Source organism: Eschrichtius robustus, chromosome 3 (genome assembly GCF_028021215.1).
Source record: "Eschrichtius robustus isolate mEscRob2 chromosome 3, mEscRob2.pri, whole genome shotgun sequence".
Lineage (NCBI taxonomy): Eukaryota > Metazoa > Chordata > Mammalia > Artiodactyla > Eschrichtiidae > Eschrichtius > Eschrichtius robustus.
This window is the reverse complement of record NC_090826.1, coordinates 149041419-149061742: the sequence shown is the minus strand read 5'-3', so window position 1 is coordinate 149061742 and position 20324 is coordinate 149041419. Positions and strand designations below refer to the sequence as shown.

Genomic DNA, 20324 nt, shown 5'->3' with positions numbered 1-20324 from the left:
ATTTATTTTTAGCTGTGTTGGGTCTTCGTTTCTGTGCGAGGGCTTTCTCTAGTTGCGGCGAGTGGGGGCCACTCTTCATTGCGATGCGCGGGCCTCTCACTATCGCGGCCTCTCTTGTTGCGGAGCACAGGCTCCAGACGCGCAGGCTCAGTAGTTGTGGCTCATGGGCCTAGTTGCTCCGCGGCACGTGGGATCTTCCCAGACCAGGGCTCGAACCCGTGTGCCCTGCATTAGCAGGCCGATTCTCAACCACTGCGCCACCAGGGAAACCCCGAGATAGTTTACTATTTTAGGACCATAGTACACGTCAGCTTTCTGACCCAAGCGGAATAAACTTTCCCTCCACCTTGAATTTCTTCCTCTCTCGTATACTAGGGGCTACAGTAGGCACATTGACATACCTTATTTCCTTTAACTCTCTGACCATTGGCTTATGTGTGATGTTGCTGGTAACTTGAGTTTGCAGTAATGATTTAAAAACTCTGAAAACATAAAATTTTAATTGACGAGAATGGCAGTTTTAATGGTTGTGGTAGTCTTTGTGGTTGTGTTTTGTGATTGTCACCAAAGGATGGGGGAAGGGGTAAGATCTTTTCTAATGTGCAAAGGCCACTTGTTTCTTGCAGTCTTAAATGTATTGGCAAGAGTCTCCATTTAAGATGATAAGTCCAAAGCTGTATCTCACCAGAAGCTGAGATTGCTCTTTCATTTTTTCCTTAGGACCCCTTAGGAAAATACCTGAAACTGTGTTCTAGAGGGCCATGGATAATGAGTGGATCTATACTTAAGTATATAAAGTTTTTAGAAATGAATTTATAACCTCTGCATTTGTTAAAAGTACTGAAATGTGATATATTGGAACTCTATAAGGAATTTTGTCTTACCTTAGGATGGTCTTCACAATACCCTCTACAGTCCCTTCTTACTGGTTATCAGTGCAACTATAATGATGAGCACACTTCTTATGGAGAAACAGGAGCCCCAGTTCCTCCTTTTGGATGCACCTTCTCTTCCGGTAAGGGAATTACTGTATAAGCTAGGTTTGGTCAGAAATGATCTATTTCACTCTTCAGAGGGAAAATATCTTGGGGTGTCTCCCTTTCAAGAAAAAGTAAATTAGATAGATGATAGAGTTTTTCTAATAACTGTTCTCCCCTGATTTATGAAATAGACTTTTCTTAATCTCTATGCATAATTACATATTTCTGCTAAGGGATAAGATTCTTATAGCACCATTTTTGTTTGTTTGTTTGTTTGTTTTTTTAACTGATATCAGGAAAGGGTTGCAAAGGTTCAGCCATCATGAAAACTTTTGCCCCTTTTGACCTGATTGAATCTGTCTCTTTCTACAATGCATTGGGGAACATATTAACAGAAATAGAGTACTTGTCCCTGCTGTTAAAAGTTTAAGAAAGGAAAAGTAAAAAATTGTGAAAAGGGAATATAAAATTAATAGGTTCAGCCTGCTGGTGGCCTGTATCGTATGCTTTTATTTGCCATGCCTATATCATATGCTTTTATTTGCTATTGGCCAGTACCACTTTTGTTTTGTTTAATTACCATGCTTGATTCAGCCCTTCTTTAAATAAGAGATTATTTGAGGATTGGTGTTTTTGAGTCACTTACTGAATTAGGTATTACGGCAAATTTTAAGCCATCTTTAATTCAGAAAAACCTCTCTACCATAGCAGATGCTATTTGGGTAGGATCATCTTACCTCTTTTCAAATAGATTGTAGCTATTCAGTTAATTTATATTATGTTGTTTATATAGATTTAAACTCAGCTTTAAATTTTTTTGTTACTCTTTATATATTTTATTCTTTATTTCTTATTTAGCTCCCAATATGGAGCATATACTAGCAGTTGCCAATGAAGAAGGCTTCGTTAGGTTATATAACACAGAATCACAAACCAGTAGAAAGAAGTGCGTCAAAGGTAAGTCGGGGTCTAAAATATTTGTTTGAACATTTTAAATTCATAAAGCCTCAAGGAAGTTGCTATTGGAATAAATTCTCAGTGATACTCACTTCTGATTAAGCCTGTTTAGGGGCCAGGCTGAAAGTAAATGGTGGACTGCCTTTCTGTCAATAACTGTTAACAGCAGCAAAGCCTTTACTGAAAGTTAAGAAAAATACATTTTAGGATTAAAAACAGTTTTTCTTTTAAAAAATTAAAATTTGTTATATTATACTTAATGTGGGGAAATGTTGCTTTAAAATATTTATATTGAACAAACATCTTCCATACATAAGGCAAAGTTCTACTGACCTTAGGAAGGTAATAATCTGGAACTAGTAAGTCAAGTGTTGAGGTAACTAAAGTAAAACAAAGGCTATAGATGATGTAGAGGAAATACAAAGAAAACGCCACAGGTGTCACAAAGAGCTCTTACGTATCAAAGAAGGTGAGGAAAATTTTTCATGAAGGATGGGACATTTGAGGCAGACTGTGGTATTTAGACCCGTGGAGGTGGAATAGGACACTATTCCAGGTGGAGGGAAAAGCATTAGTAAAGGCCTAGAGATAGGAAACCATAGGATATAATGAGCATATAGGGAGCGCTCCGGTTTGGTTGGAATAGGATATACAGAGAACAGTAAGAGATACGGCCAAAGCGAGCAGAATTTTGAATGTCAAACCAAAGTACTTTAAACTCCATTCAGAGAGCATGATGAAGATTTTTGAGAATGTTTCATAAAGATTCCATTTTAGAGAATATATACCCTCATGGAAAACAATCTGATATCAAACGGTAGTTTTATGGGGTAATGAAGGGAATGTGCTATGTGTGCAAGTCCGCAGAGTCTCTTTGGCCCATGGACCTTAGTGTGCTGACCACTGATCTTTTCACTACAGCTTTCAAGGCACTTCAACTGCTATTGGTATGGCTACCACAAGACATAGTTTAGACAGTTCACATTCACCATTTTCTTTGTTTAGAATGGATGGCTCACTGGAATGCTGTCTTTGACCTGGCCTGGGTCCCTGGTGAACTTAAGCTTGTAAGTGACTTTCATTTTATTGGGGTCTGGGTAAACACTGGTAAAGGGTTGCTTTATTAAACTGTGAAACCTTATTTTTGAAAGGTTACAGCAGCAGGTGATCAAACAGCCAAATTTTGGGATGTAAAAGCTGGTGAGCTGATTGGAACATGCAAAGGTCATCAGTGCAGCCTCAAGTCAGTTGCCTTTTCTAAGTTTGAGAAAGGTAGGTATATGCTTACCCTCTTTCATCTCCTTAACCTCTTTCATGGTGAAGTTATAGTAAGCTGTAATTGTTTCCACCCTTTCCCCTGTCAAAGATGCTCCTTTACCTACGTAGATGATCGATTCTTAATATGACTTGGAAACCTCAATGATATTAAGTTGGATTTTAGTCCCATTCTAATGGATATTATTTCCAGCTTGTCCCTGAAAGTGTCTTCAGATAATTTTTTTCTATAATCTTGCAGATAAGGTAAAAATTCACAAATAGCCACAATCCCTCTGTTCAACTTTGAGTGGCCTTTGAGGTCAAAGCCTGTACTGGACACTGATTAACTCCATTTGTAAAATAGTTACTTTAACTCTACTTGTAAAATTTAAATGGAGTATGAGGCTGGGTGGGAAACCTGATAAACTGGACATGATTCTTTACCTAAAAAATTTACCACATAATTACTTTAAATGGCCCAGTTCCCTGGTATGTTTTCAACTGTTATTTACTCACAATTAATCTTTCTATATTAACTATTATAATGGAGAAGGGAGAAGGAAGATTTAAAGGCGGCTATAATACAGACCAATACTATAGTAGCCAGGGAAAAACTTAGCAGGGGTATCTGAATGAGCTCTTCATTTCTGTTTTTTTGTTTTCTTTTCTCCTTCCTCCATTTGTTTCTCACTAAATAAGAGTGAGACAACAAACATTCATCTCAAAGAAGTGGCTGATCAATCTGATTTTAATCTCAGAATAATAGAAATAAACAGTATAGTTTCCTTTATCATTAAAAAATATTCTATTTTTAAAAGGAATGTTTTTGTTTATTCACCTGAGCACTCAGGAGTACTAAACTGAGTTGTTGAGCTGGTTTGGACTTTAAAAAAAGGTCAGTTGGTTGCTGTTGAGACTGGAACCTTGAAGAGGAAATACATGACATAGTTTTTATCTCTGCATAACTTTTCATTAACACATCTATTGTATAAAGTTAGGTATGCTTGTGTTCTAGTTTACTACACCCCTGTGTCAGAGTTCATTGTAAGTTTATAAAAACAATTTAAAGTCATGAAAATGTACTTAAAGTAAATTTGTTTATTTAAAGGGTAATAGAAAAGGGAAACACCGTATCTTTCGGTCCCTTTGCTTAATTTTTAGAACTCTGTGCATTGAATCTCTGCCAGTGTGGTCTAGTAGAAAAAGTGGTAACCTTTATCATGGCTCCCAGTAGTTCACAGGTGCCCTAGTGTGATTAGTCTGGTAGGACACTGCTCCCAAGTCCTCATAGTTTGGTTGCTAAAACACAGATTTTAGCCCCTACCCCCTCAGCCAAGTGTTCTTGTGCAGGGCATACTTTTACAACCATACATAGAAGCCCTGTGTTTTGTTCTGCTTTCTGCCTTTAAATTCTTGGGCAAAGTCATTTTTATCTCCCAGGACCTTCATTTCCGAATTCACAAAAACATTGTAAGCATAAAAATGAAGTGAGATATGAATGCACACACACACACCAAAACAAACAAACACAAAACTGAGGAGCATATAAATGCTTAGTGGGTTGGTTTTTTTGGGGTTTGTTTTTTGGTTTTCGGGGGGTTTTTTTTAAGGTAACATGGTAGGAAAGATCATGATCCAGTTCTTTCAGCCCTACATGGGCAGGATACAAAAAATCCTAAAGGACATAGTTATACTAGTGGAATTTGCCTTCCCTAAGTATCTGCCACCTGAAAACATGGAAAATGTTTTCATCTCTGATTGTCAGTTACTCACAGATGTGTGTTTTGTGTGATTAAAATGGGTGTTAGAACTTCTAGTGGGTCATTAAAAATAATTATAAGTGTTTTTCTATTTCCCCTCCTACAAACTTATCTTCAAATTTGCACCTTCTTTCTCATTCTTCATTCTCCAGTTTAAGGCGAATCCTTCTTCCTAGGGCACTGATTCTCAACCCTGACTCATTAGTCACCTAGGGAGGTGTTTTGTTTTGTTTTGTTTTTATTGAAATATAGTTGATTTACAACATTGTGTTAATTTCTGCTGTGTAGCAAAGTGACTCAGTTATACACATTGGGGAGGTTTTTTAAAATACCAATTAAGTGTGAATCTCTAGGAGGTGGGCCAGGCATCTATTGTGTTAAAATTCCTCAAGGGATTCCAGTGTGCAGCTAAGGTTAAGAAACATTCTTGATCCTCCCCAAGACTTATGCTATCACTTACATCCCCACACCTCCTCTGTCTTCAAGCTTTCCTTCTCTTGGCTCTTTCTCCATAGGAAAAACTCAAGCATATCTGTGGCCTGTCCAGAAAGAAACATCTTAACCTTGTATTCTCCTTCAGCTATCATCCTGTCTTATTTCCTATCTGTTTAAGTTTCTTAAGAGTAATCAAAACCTGGTTAAATGTCCTCATCTCAGTTTGGTTCAATCCATTCCATCTCTCTTCCTGAAATCACCCTGCCTTCTACTTGTTCAATGTTTGACACTTCTGGCAAGTTATTTTAAAATTCATGAAAATTGTTTTCTTCCTTGGAATCTGTGATACCACTCCCTCTGGTTATCAGTATTTCTGTTTATTCCTTCATAATTGCTTTTGTGAACTCTACTTCTTTACCTAACTTGAAGTGTTGACATGGCCCAGGATTTGGTATTTGGCCATCTTTTCCTTTCAGTCTGTACCTTCTCCCTGGACAGTTTCATCTATTCCAATTTTGTTTTGTTTTTTGCTCCACTTATATTGAACCAGATTGTATTTCCAGCTTTCACTTTTCCTACAAGCACTTCAAGTTCAGCATACCTAAAACTGAACTCATGATTTCCCCCAGCAGCACCATCTTTCCCCTGTCCTCTGAAATCATTTTTCTTCAGCCTGAAGAACGTCCCTTAACATTTCTTGCAGTTCGAGTCTGGTTGTAATTAATCCCCTTTGTTTTCCTTTATATGAAAATTTCTTTATTTCATCTTCATTACTAAAGGGTATTTTTGTTGGATATAAAATCCAGGTTGACCGGGTTTTTCCTTTCATTACTTGAAGGTGTTGTTCCACTGTCTTACATGGTTTCTGTTGAGTACTCTGTGGTCATTCGAATCATTTCCCTGTATGTAATATGTTGTTTTTCCTGACTGCCTTCGGGATTTTCTGTCTTGGTTTTCAGCAGTTTGACTGTGATGTGTCTAGGCATGGTTCCCTTCAAAGTTATCCTGTTTGAGGCTTGCTGAGCTTTTTGAATTTGTAAATGTACAAATATGTGTCACTGAATCTGAGAATTTTTCTGCCGTGATTTCTTGAAATATTTTTTCTGCCCAATTTTCTCTCCTGGGACTCCAGTTACTCACGTATTAGACTTTTTGAAATTGTCCCATGAATCCTTGAAGCTTTGTTCATCTTTTTCAATTTTCTTAAATTTGAGATATAATTAACACCCCCATAAAATTCACCCATTTAATGTGTACATTTCACTGGTTTTTAATTTTCGTATAAAGTTATGCAGCCATCACCACAATCTAAGTTTAGAATGTTTCCATCAACCTGAAAAGAAACCAGAACCTGTTAGCAGTACTTTCCGTCTTACCAGCCCTACACAACCACTGAACTACTTTCTCTCTCTATAATTTGCCTCTTCTGCACCTTCGTATAAATGGAACCACACAATATGTTGTTGGCTTCTTTCACTTAGCATAATGTTCAGTCTTATTTTTCTCTCTTCCTCAGATTGAATGATTTCTGTTGATCTGTCTTCAAGTTCATAGACTTTTTCCTCTGTTTCTCCATTCTCCTCTTAAGCCTATCCAGTGAATTTTATCATTTCAGAAGTTGTGGGCTTGGGTTCTAAAATTCCATTTGTTTTCGATAAGTTCTGTTTGTTACTCTGCTGAGATTTCTCACCTTTTCATTGATTATGAGTGTCTCTTTATTTCACTTGACAGTCATATCTGTTTTACAACCAGACCTGATAAGTCAACATCTGGGTTGTTTTGAGGCTGGCCTCTGTTGATTTCTTTTCCCTTGAGAATGGCACATTTTCCTGGCTCTGTATATGGCAAGTAATTTAAGATCATACCCTGGGCATTGGGAATGGTGTGTTGGACTCTGAATTCTGTTATGTTGCTCAGGAAAGAGTTGGTGTTTTTGTTTTAACAGGCAGTTAAATCATTTAGACTCAAATTGCATAATGTCAAACCTGTGGGGAGGCAGTCAGTTCAGAAGATCGGATCTCAGTTCAGTTCTTTAATTTAAGCCTTAGTTGCAAGCTGCTTTTAGCTTTCCTATGCACATATGGTTTGGGGGTCAGCCAGAGACTTGAGCTAAGTTTAATCACAGAATTAGGGTTTCCCTTTCTCTGCTCTCTCCAGGCTTCCCCACTTCCTCTGGCAGCTCTTGTTGCCCCTGTCCTCTTTTTCTAGTTCCTCTGGCTTGAAAGATGGTCTTTTTGTTGGCACTTTGGCTGCCTGGTTCTGATGCTACAACTGTGGCTGCCCTCAAGGTAAAACCTCAAAAAATCAGGAACTTACCCTAGGCCAGTCACTTGCTTCAGGCGTTGACTCCCTTACAAAAATTGTATGTTTTTGGTCAATCTCTATACGACCCTCAAGTAGCTGTTTTTTGTATTTTGACCAGAGCACTTATCTAATTAATCCACCTGCATTAGCTGTAAACTAATGCAGGTGGATTAATTAGATAAGTGCTCACTCTTTCATCAGGAAGCAGAATTTTTTGGTTTAATTTTAAAGAATAAAGTATGACAGATAAACTGGAGTTCCCCTGTGTTCCCTCCTCCGATCTCACTGCCCTCCTTTCATCCCCAGAGGCAACCCCTTTCACAAACTTTATGTGGATCTGGTTCGTATCTTTATACTGAGACAATACAGCTTGGAGGTTTGGAATATGGGCTCTGGATACATACTGCCAAAAATAATAACCTTTGCAAGTTACATATCCTCCCTGTGCCTTAGTTTGCTTATCTGTAAAATGGGGATAATAATTCCCACCTAATAGGGTTGATAACAAGGATTGAGGTCATTTATAAAAAAGCACTTAGGATAGTGTCTAAAACTTAATAAGCACTCAGTATATTTTGGTTATTGCTTATTTGTCGTTATTCTTACTACAACTTTATAGTATAGTATTTCATGTAGTTTTAAAGAAAATTTACAGAGAGGGATTATTCTATCAAGTTTTTGCTCAGCATAAGCATTTTGAGTTCTTTATAATCCTTTCCCTTCACAGCTTTGTTTTCTTATTTGTGTTGAGCTATATATTTTATCATTTTTAATCTCCAGTGCCAATTACAGTACCTAGCATATAATAGATACTCTAGGAAATTTAAATTGAAATATATGTGTCACTGACTGGTTTTGTTAACTTCTTGATAAACTGTTTATGTGTCTGCAGCTGTCTTCTGTACAGGTGGAAGAGATGGCAACATTATGGTCTGGGACACCAGGTGCAACAAAAAAGGTAATCTAGTTCCATTTTAATTTTGATATATGTGGGATTGCCCCATAATAATTCTGAATGAAAGAATCAACTATTTCACCTGATTACCACCAGGGGGCACATGTTCATAAACCCCAATTCTGCTCTGTTCAGTTCTCAGGATCTTAGTGATTGTTTTAAGTATTACCCTCCATATTTACCTCATATTGTCTTCTGAACTATAATGCCATTTACCTAAATTATTGATGGAATTGAAATTATTAGTACATGATCTTTTATTTTAATTTTTAAAATTTGGGAACTTTAAAGAATTGGATTAAACTAAATATAATTATACTCACATTGCCCCATGATGCCATTAAGCAGAAAGCAATGATCATCTCCCTGCTTCACTTTTTTTTAAAAAATTATTTTTAATAGGCTATTTTTTAGAGCAATTTTAGATACACAGCAAAATTGAACAGAATGTACAAAGAGTTCTCTCTGTACTGATATACCTCCTGTTCCCACACAGCCTCTCCCACTGTCAACATGTCCAATGTCCAACCAGAGTTGGACATTTGTTACGATTGGTGAACCTACTCTGACACATCATTATCACCCAGTGTCCGTCTGTACTTTACATTATGGTTCACTCTTGGTATTATACATTCTCTTGGTTGTGACAAACGTATAGTGACATATACCTACCATTATAGTATCATACAGAATAGTTTCTCTGCCCTAAAAGTCCTCTGTGCTCTACCTATTCATCCTGAACGCCCCCCTAACCTCTAGCAATCACTGATCTTTTACTATCTCCATGGTTTTGCCTTTCCCAGAATGTCAATTGGAATCACACAGTATGTAGCCTTTTCATATTGCCTTCTCTCACTTAGTAATATGTATTTAAGGTCTGTTTATGGCTTGGTATCTCATTTTTTTTTTAGCACTGAATAATATATCATTGTCTACATATACCACAGTTTTATTCATATATTCCCCTACTGAAGGATATCTTGGTTGCTTCCAAGTTTTGGCAGTTATGAATAAAGCTGCTATAAATATCCATGTGCTTATTTCCTTTTTATACATCATAATCTCACCACAAGAGATGTAGTACAGTAGCCCTGCTGGCTTCTAATTTCACTAATTTAATAAAGAATATAATTAATTTTGACATCTTATATATAAATGTTACATTCAGCATGGGAATAAAGTTCTGAAACCTAAACCATTTACCTTGGAATATTTTTCAGATGGATTTTATAGGCAAGTGAATCAAATCAGTGGAGCTCACAATACCTTAGACAAGCAAACCCCTTCAAAACCTAAGAAGAAACAGAATTCAAAAGGGCTTGCTCCTTCTGTGGTAAGGTTTTATAGCTGTATACATGTGTGCAGATCTTGACAGTAGCATAGAGTCTCATTTTAGGGAATTCGTTGGGCATAAAATAGGAGCTAGAGATTCAGCCAATGCATTTCCTCTTGATGTCACTGGTTTATTGCTTAATACCAGTTCAGTACCTACGGTACTGGTACTCAAACTCTAGTGTGCAACAGAGTCACTTGGGGAATATGTTAAAAATTCAGTTTCCTAAGACTCATCCCTAGAGATCTCCATGCATACACATCATCTACAGTATGATGTGATTCATTAGGAAAGGGAGATGGGTAGTTTGAAGAAGCATATTAAGTACCATGATACAGTATTCTGTAGGGGAAAGGAATCCCTGTTGTTCTTTTCATAATACAAACTGCAGAAAAGATATGGGTTTTTTATTTTTTTATTTTTTTAATATTTGGCAGAAGATTATAAAACATTTTGAGAAATATTGGGGTAAAATATAGTACCTCTTTAGCATATTATAGTCAAAGCTCAAACAATGCCCATAATACAGCTTTTTTCTTTAAGAAAAATCACCAGTGTTCTTATTTGAATTTGTTTATTTTTCTAGTATTCTTGGTCTATAGAGTCTTAGTTAATATTTTGGGGACGTGTGGTTGCTAGAACATTAGGACTTAAAATTACACGGGCATGAATGGGAACTGACAGGGTTAGCATGTGGTTTTTGGAGGCCAGATGAAGTTAAAATGAGTAACATTTCAGACATTTCATCAGATTCTTAGCCAAGAAAACTTAACAGCAATTAGGAGGTAAAACTCTACTAGCTCCTTTAGATATTTCAGAGCATGTAACCATCTTTCATTCACAATTCTTTAGACACTCCTATATGACAATCTGGATAGACGGCAACATTTTATAGATGAAACAGGTACAGGTTAAATGAGGTTCCTAAGGATAGACGGTAGGGATGATTTCAAGTAGAGCCAGTAGACTTAGACAAGTACTAAAATCTTGTGTTAATCACCAGTTTTTTCTAGAATACAAGTCAAAGTGTTCATACTATGTAATATAACATGATGTTTAGGCCATTTTCTTGCTAAAATTACTTCTTGGTCTGCATATATATCTGACTAGGATTATTGGAAGGGCAAGATCTAGTCATACTCAGTTTAGGGGAAGAAGCCATCATTTTAGCACCTTGGTCTCTTGATAGTGAAGATTGTTATACCCAAAATAGGATTTCCTTCTTTTCTTTTTCTTCCTTGTGCTATAGGATTTCCAGCAGAGTGTTACTGTGGTCCTCTTTCAAGATGAGAATACATTAGTCTCAGCAGGAGCCGTGGATGGGTAAGACGAGTCTTTATTTCTTGGTTCTTTTGGTGAGCTGTCTTTCGTGAACTGTGATGGGGAAGTCACCTAGACCCATTATAATTCAATGTGTGTGCTTTTAGCTTTCAACATAGTGAGTACCCAGCTGAGAAGAGGAATTACAGATCACACTGGAAAATATCTAGTTAGGACTCTTGCTCAAATAATTAAATGAGATAATGTATCACACTTAGCACATTTCTAGCATATAGGAGGAGTGTTGGCTGCTGCTGCTATTGTAGAGAAGCTGGCTGGGTAACTTGCTTTTCTGTGCAGTATAATTTAATCAAGGATTCTTATTTTGAGGAGCAAAATTTCTGTTACAGGTATATATCAGAGATATTGCAGGTTTGGTTCCAGACCACTGCAATAAAGCTAATATTGCAATAAAGTGAGTCACACAAATTTTTTTGGTTTCCCAGTGTATATAAAAGTTATATTTATATTATGCTGTATTTATATTAGTATATCATAGTTTATTATATTACTATATAGTTATATTTACATTATAGTCTATTAAGTGTGCGATAGCATTATGTCTAAAATAATCAATGTACAGACCTTAATATAAAAATATTTGATTGCTAAAAACTGCCAAAACAATTACAATAGTAACATCAAAGATCACCAATCACAGATCACTATAACAAATATAATAATGATGAAAAAGTTTGAAGCATTGGGAGAATTAGCAAAATGTGGCACAGAAACATGAAGTGAGAAGATGCTTTTGGAAAAATGGCACCTATAGACTTGCCACAAACCTTCAATTTGTAAAAGAACGCAATATCTGCAAAGCACAATAAAGCGAAGCACAGTAAAATGAGGTATGCCTGTATTTTGGATTTTATCTTCTCTGGTTTAGTAATATCCTAAAAGGAGGAATTTGATTCTGGACATGTAACTGGCATTTCTGGGAGCAATCTAACTAGATTGATAGGCCTAAAGACTTTCACATACTTTCCTTCTATGATTGCTCTGAATTTTTGGCTTCCAAATAAGTTTGTGATACTTCTTGGTTGTTTGCTTTGTTGGAATTTAAGTTCACTGAGTATAGGGGCTCTTTCTTTTTAAAATTCTCTTCTTTGCCCCATTTTTGCCCATTATATCTCACAAGGCATCCCTCCCTTCAAAAGTTTTAATTTAAAAATATGATGGCTTAATAAACTAGAATTTCTATTGTGTCCTCTGGACACTTAAACTCTTCTGTGGACTGAATTCTCAGGCACAAATGTAGAATTATCTAAAGGTTATTAGTTATATTTGTAAATGGCTGTGAAATCTTTGCTTCCAAGGATACTTCCCTTTTATAACCAAGCTTGTGTTTTCAAGTTGCCTACAAAGTAGATGTAGAAAATTAAGAAAATTATTCCAATAGATGAAATGAAAAAATACTTTATTTCACAGGAAAATTTGTTTAGACTAGATTACTTAAGGAGTTAATATATAGAGATATAACCATAGGGACAGAGCTTAATACTTAATGATGTCAAAGGTTACATGCAGAATGTTAAAGGCTTAGGAAGTGCTTTTTTCTGAAAACAATGAAACAATGACTATCAGCAGTCAACCTTCATCTTCCTCTTCCGCTCCCTTGAAGTAAACTCAGGGCAACCCATCAGTGGGTCAGATCACATCTGTTTCCTTTCTGCCAGAATTGTTAGCCTGACATTGGAGACAAGAGTATGAGATAGTTCAATCTGTTTCCCAATGACATATCCTCACTGTACCTGGTTGATGTGCCAGAGGAATTAGATTAAAAGTCATTTCACATTTCAAACGTAGTTGAAACTGATTGGTGTTGGAGAAGGACTACAAAATAACTATTTCTTTACCTTGGTTTTTAGGGTAATCAAAATATGGGATTTACGTAAGAATTATACTGCTTATCGGCAAGAACCCATAGCATCCAAGTCTTTCCTGTACCCAGGTAGCAGCACTCGAAAACTAGGTAAGCCTTTGCGTATTCATTAGGACTTTTTTGTAGGGCTTTTTTGGATATGTAAGTTTTTGTTAAAATTTTTAAAGTAAATATCAAGCTAGTTTTCAGCAACTATTATTCTCTGTTGACTTGAGAAACTAATATATGGAAGGATCTTTTTGAAGTTCAAAAGATAGAAACTCCCAAGAATAATTTTGGCTTGTATATACTTTAGGGAAGAAGAATTCTGATGATTCTTCTTGTGAAATGATCTAAAAAGATCACTTTCACCTCAGTTCTACTCTCCTTCATCAGCACATGCTAACTAAAGTTTCCTTTTTCTAGGGTACTCAAGTCTGATTTTGGATTCTACTGGCTCTACTTTATTTGCTAACTGCACAGATGACAACATCTACATGTTCAATATGACTGGATTAAAGACTTCTCCAGGTAGGAGCTTAGTCATTCAGATTCTCTTTCCTGGAAATTAATATGGTGTTTTTTGTTAATGAGAATTTAATGTTGATTTTTTTTTTTTTTCTGTACCAAATTTATGAAGACATATAAGGACTTCGGGGTCTTTGATTAGTTCCAGTGATGTTTTCATAGATGTATTTACCTTGTGATGATTTCACAAGTGAACAGAATCCTGCTCTATATGGTAACTTAATAGTGAGTCTGTCCCGAAATTATACCCCTTTGGGTATACTTAAAATTATCTCAGTTTTTGTGGGATAGAGAAGGCTGTTCTGCCCGGGTTTTGTCCTATTTGGGAACTGTTCATTAAAATTAGGGGACCTCTGGGTGTTTTCCCTAACCTCACCTTTTTATTTTTCTTCAAGAAAATTATAAGTGGAATCTGACTTTAAAGCTGATAAATGACATTTTAAAAAATCAAAGTTTTTCAAGCATACTCCAAGAGGGTATGAATTTGAATTTTGAATTTCATCATTTTAAGAACATTATCAATTATTTAAGCAAGCTGCATGTTTGTAACCTACTTCTCAGGTATAGCTCTGTCAGAAACTGACTTTGAATTCTATAACCAATCCCTAGAGCTACCCGGTTCCCAGTAAAGTAAGATGTGTTGATAAAAAAGAAATCTTAAAATAGTACAGAATTTAGCTGGGCTCTTAGAGACGTTTCTAAAGACTGACCCCTAGCCATTGTTAGGGCTTTGGTATCTGTGGCAGTTACCCAATTGGTATTTTCAATGCCCTGGGTTAGGTCTGACGTTGTCTAAACAAGAATAAGAGTATTTGGAAAAGGGAAGAGGTTTTATAACTTTGCTTGCTGTCTTCGTGAATGGAATTAGAACTTGGACAACTTCTGATTTATTTAGCCGTATAAAACAGACTCTTTACAATTTTTCCCTAAAAGATAAAAGCCTAATTATATTATCAGATGTCCAAGAGCTCTTTCTGTATCATTTTGTTATAGTGTGGCACCAAAAGGGGCTTTGAATTTAGTTGTCCTTCTGCCATTAAAACAAATATGCCCAAGGCCACTTTACTAATAATTTAGTAACCTTTTTCCTGTGCTCCTGAAATAATTTGATTGGCTCTCATATATAGATAGGTAGGTAAGTAGATAGATAGGTATGTTCCTTAGAAATTGAAAGACAGACATGTGTGTGTGTGTGTTTGTGACACATCTGGTAATTGCTCGTCTTTTTCAAAACTTTAGAAAGGGTCCTGGACTCAATACTTGATCTCCTATACTTTTAATTCACAGCATATTATTACACTAAGTGATGTTCATAGAGATGACTCTGAAGCACTTTAATGAAGCATTTTAAAAGCCCGAACTGTCAAAGATTAAACTAAACTAATTAAAGCCAATATAGGTTTTAGAAGGATTTTTCACATGGTTTGAAACATTTACTGCGTACTTTATGTTGGCTTTCTTAGACCAGCAGAGGGCAATGAATTCTTACGAGTTTAGTGGGAAATTTGGTCTATAGTTTTCCATTCATAGCTAAGAGTTGAGAAAGATGAACAATTGTAGTTTTGGAGTTGTAGTCAGAATAAAGGAGCCTGTTTATTTTGTGGGGATTTATCTATCATAGTAGCTCTATAATATGTGTATCTGAATTGATTCATATCCTGCTTAACTTTCACAGTAATAGTATTTGATGTGGGGGTTATTTGATGTGCAGGCTTTTTCTTAAAGGGCTATAAATACAAAGGTTTTTATCCAGTGTTATTCTAGCAAAAGGAAGGGATTTTTGTGAGTACTTACAGAACGCTGTTAAGTCCCTTAATAATTCTTTTTTCCCCTCCATTAGAAGATTGGAGTGAAATATTTTTTCCTGCCTAAATGTATCCTTAAATTTTCTAATGACTGAGATTTTTTTCTTTTATTTCCTAGTAGTATGCTGATGCCAGAGGCCTCAGGTTTTGGTCTCCTTAGGATAAAAGAACCTGTCAAGCACATTATGCTAGATTGGATAGTGAGAAGTCTAAACCTAACCTAGTTGGAGTATCTTACATATGAATATATAGCTTACCCCACTGGCCACTTCTACTCTTCAGCCTATTTAAAGTGCTAGATTAAAGGTTACCACATCTCAGATAAGCTATCCATAAATCTTAACTCTCCTTTCATTGATTTTTACCTATTCATACAACAAACGTTTGAAGATCTCCTCTGTTCAAAGCATTATAAGGTCTAAGTGAGGAAAGAAAATGATATTTATGAAATTTATCCTTAAGAGATTTAAAGTCTAAGAGGAGGAAAGACCAATGTTTAATGCAATGGAAAAAACCTAGCCTGGGGTGGGGAGAGAGGGTCTAATAAAGGTATTTTACTAAAGGATTGGACCCCGGCTCCATTCTTGTCCTTTAAGAATATTTTTCATCACTTTCTTCTCTGCATCCAGCTCCATACCAAGTATTTGGGCTTAGATTGTGAGATTGGGTCTAATATAAAGCCTCTTTCTAGGATTTCCATTCTTTTCCTGCCAATGTCCAGTTCTTTTTTATTTGGTGACTAGCTTGACCATCTGCTTCAGTAATCAGTACACTAATAAAACTTGTTAGAACATGTATACTCTGCATTTATTTGAAAACTGGAAATAACAAGAGCCAAGTAATTTGATTTTTTTTCCTCTGGCAGTGGCTATCTTCAATGGACATCAGAACTCTACCTTTTATGTTAAGTCCAGTATTAGTCCAGATGACCAGTTTTTAGTCAGTGGCTCAAGTGATGAAGCTGCCTACATCTGGAAGGTAAGTTACCAAACTTTCCCCACAAAGGTGAGGCTGAAGTATTCTTGCAAATATTTCTTCTGTCCAAGATGAAGTAAGGTTAATGTAAACACGTACTTTAACTTTTCTGTATCAGATGTTTAGTAAAAATTGCTTCTTGCCTCTTATATAGCCAAAACTTCACTCTGATTCTGACAGAAGATATCACACTTTCATGATCAGCTTCTCAGAAATTGACAATCTATATCCTCCAACAGTTTTACAGATTATCAGGAAGTTGAGAATTCAGAAGACTGGAAAGAATCTTCAGTACTTTGTCTTGCTTCCTGGAAAAACATGCTGTTCTGCCTTTCTGCCCTGTGTTTTCAAACTCTCATTCAAAACACAGTGTTTGAATCCTAGAATCCTACCCCCGAATCACACTTGCAAAAAACACTCACTCAAAAATATTCATATAATAATTGTGTTCTTTACTCTCCTCTAAGTGGCCAATCTTCAGGTTATTGAAATAGATGTGGTTGCTTTGTCAGTTTTGTATATCTTTAATAGCATTATTTATTCATTTATTTATTTATTTTACAGATTTCCCATTTCTGTTACAGAAATTTATAATTTCTTTTTTTACATTTTAAATAAACAGTGGTTCTAAAGTGACTACTATAGGCTAAGAAACTTAATGCTGTCAATTTGAAGTCAAGTGGAGAAAATTGAAATATAAGTAGCACTTGCTGACCACTGGAAAATGTCTCTTGTGTAATAATTAATTATAGAAATGTCTGAGTTCAGAGAAAGAATAAGAGCATTAGGCATTGTTTTCCTAGGGCTAGAAATTATTATCTTCCAGATTGCCCTATAATATCATAAACTTCCTTGATATTGGTGAATTGAATGATCAGAGTTCATGCATTTTGGATTTTAGAGTCATAATGTCTAAAACTTCATAGACCTATAGGTTCAATATTACCAAATTCCTTCTCAGGAGGAAATTGTATCATTCTTAGTACTGCCAATCTCTAGAAAGTCATATCTTTAATGCAGGACAGGGGTAGATCCTGTCAGGTATGAAGCATAATTCTTCAGCTTAACTTCATCTGGTCCTGAGGGAGGTACTAAAAAATGCTTTTTCTATATACCTCTAGGTTTGCAACTCTAGTTGCAAAAATGCAACACTACCTTATCAAAAGCTTTAGTAACAATAACCTAGATGGTCACAAGGTGGAGATATTGTTCTATCCAAGATGCTTTTGTGTTGACCTTACCTCTTTTTCTTCAAGCACATTTGTTGTATTTATAAAATGAAAAATTTGCTTATAAAATATACACTTGAGAACCCCCTCTTATGGTAAGAGTTTTTACATAGCTTCCTGTCTATAAAATTCTTCTGACTTGAGCTTTAAACTTTATGTGACTAGCACTAATGTTTCTGTCTCATAATCTGGTCTTATGCTGCGTATTTATTGCCTTTTGGTTTTCCCTTTCCCCTTCCCTCACTGTCTTACCTACATTTTCCTTCTCTACTTTGGTTCCCAACTTAGTTAGAGGATTTTATTCCTACCAAGGTCTGTATCTTTTTAAGTTTTTTCTTAAAAACAAAATTTCAGACATACCAAAAAGTATAATAAAGGATTATGCAAAAAAAGAAAACTTTAGGCACTGATCATTTCTTTAAATCATTTAAAATCAGCTTCTTAATTATATATATACATAATTAAAGTTCCTCCCTAGCTCTAGTACAAATGCTTGCTTTTTTTTTTTTTTTTTTTTTTCCTTCTTGGTTTCAAGAAATCAGGGTTGAGGGATGCTTCCTCTCTTTAAAGACATGCAGTAAAGATACTTGGCGGTTCATTAGTAACCCATTTTCAGACATCCAATCAGTGGGTATCACACACATGGGTGACCCTTTCTGAATTCTAGGCTGGGTCACATGTCGGTGCTGAATGATGTGGTTCAGACATGATGTTCTCCTGCCTGTCCACACATAACTCAGTGTGCAGGTTCTGATATTTGAGATCCTGGCAAACTTACTGCTCCTAAAATTGAATGTGCCTAGTGAGGTGGCTCAGTTTCTCTTTTCCATGATAAGGAAAAGTGGGAGGGGTGTAGTTTAAAAAAAATTTCACACAAGCTGAGTATTCAGGCTGTTAGGTCAGAATTCTCTCAGGTGTTAGGATTCTCCTATGCCAAAAAAGCCCATGGGCCCAAGAAAACAGGGTGAAAGAAGGGAGTTTTAGATCTCAAGACAGAAGAGAATGGCCTTTTAATCCTCACCACTGGCCGGGAGATGTAACGTAATTAGACTTTCTGACACTGAGGCCTAAGACTTAAGAATAAAAAGATTTAATATTATGTTATTTTTCTTTTTTAATTTCCTACCGCTTGTCCTACCCTCACCCCTACCCACCTCCCCTCCCCTGGTTCATTTCTGATAGAGCCACTGAATAGTATTGAAGTGGTTATAAATAAACTGATTCGGTACCGTCGTTCTACCACTGACTGGCGAAACATTGAGCCTGACACGTTAGGAAGTATAAATGATCTCATGGCAAAAATGAAGATTAGGTTTGGTTTCTAACTGGGCAGAGTAAGGAGGTTTTTTGAGAAAAGGTGCTGATCTTTTTTGCATGTTCAAGTATACAAAATGTTTTATGAAGTCTGTAGGTTAGAGCCAGTTACTTCATAGTTCTGGGAGTTTTAACTTCGGAATTTCTCATGCCTTGAGTTAGTCTTTATTCTATAACAACTACAATTTGTAAGAGAGGACAATTTTCTGTGATTTGACCATTCCCAGAATGCATAGATGTTTAAATGTCTCTTGGATTTAATAGTCTCCTCTTCCTGTTTGAAAGTAGAGGGAGGTTTTTAAAAAATGAAATTCTCATTGTGATAATATTTTTATAATAATGAAGTGACAATAAATAAAAACTTATTTGAATAAAAATGAAGGATTTAAAAGTCACCTGAGTTTCATTAGAAGAATTTAATCTTCTTTGAAGTAGTCACCAAGTATAGTTTACCATACTAGGGTAGTCCTCAACTGTGAAAACACTTGTTACTAACATTCATAAAAACTTGTTGGACATTAGTTCTCATTCCAGCCCACAACATGCCCTTCCCTCCACTTTTTTTTGTTGAGATAGAATTTGTATAATGTAAAATTCACCATTGTAGTCACCTTAAAGTGTACAATTCAGTGATTTTTTTTTTCATATAATCACAGTATTGTGCAACCATCCCCACTGTCTCATTCCCAAACATTTTCATCACCCCATATACCCTTTAAGAGTCACTTTCAGCTTCTGGCAACTACTAACCTATGTTCTGTCTCTAGGGATTTGACTATTCTGAACATTTCCTATAAATGATCTTTTATGCCTGGCTTTGCTTTCACTTAATGTTTTCAAGGTTTATCCATGTTGTTGCATGTATCAGTACTTCATTCCTCTTTACGACTGAATAGTCCACTGTATGTATAGACCTTGTTTTACTTATTTATTCATCAGTTGATGGGGATTTAAATTATTCCACTTTTTGGCTTTATGAACAAAGCTACTATGAACATTCATGTACAGATTTTTGTTTGAACATGTCTTCAGTTCTCCTGGGAGTGTATATCTAAGAGTAGAATTGCTGGGTCATATGGTAATTAATTCTGTGTTTAACTGTTTGAGGAACCTTCCCCTCACTCTTAATGCTGTGTAAAGTGCCTGGCTCATGGTAATCATTTCAATAAATGCTGACTTTTGTTACTATTATTATTCCTGCCTTATTATCAAATTGTAAAAAGTTTTTCTAACAGGTCTACCCTTTGTTTTTTTTTCTTTTAAATCGTATAGATAAATGCAGAAATGTACATACATTCTATTGGTGGA

General features: G+C 35.9%; 1 protein-coding gene across 2 annotated transcripts in view; it reads left to right on the top strand.

The window, feature by feature from the left end:
- Positions 1 to 20324, top strand: part of DTL (denticleless E3 ubiquitin protein ligase homolog) — a 38993-nt gene that overhangs the window by 4473 nt on the left and 14196 nt on the right. For both annotated transcript variants that reach the window (XM_068538424.1, XM_068538425.1), the window contains exons 2-11: positions 890 to 1015; positions 1839 to 1937; positions 2943 to 3004; positions 3089 to 3209; positions 8586 to 8651; positions 9869 to 9981; positions 11231 to 11304; positions 13173 to 13276; positions 13592 to 13696; positions 16364 to 16476. In XM_068538424.1, the coding sequence (XP_068394525.1) occupies positions 890 to 1015; positions 1839 to 1937; positions 2943 to 3004; positions 3089 to 3209; positions 8586 to 8651; positions 9869 to 9981; positions 11231 to 11304; positions 13173 to 13276; positions 13592 to 13696; positions 16364 to 16476 (983 nt within the window). The remainder of the gene's footprint in view (positions 1 to 889; positions 1016 to 1838; positions 1938 to 2942; positions 3005 to 3088; positions 3210 to 8585; positions 8652 to 9868; positions 9982 to 11230; positions 11305 to 13172; positions 13277 to 13591; positions 13697 to 16363; positions 16477 to 20324) is intronic.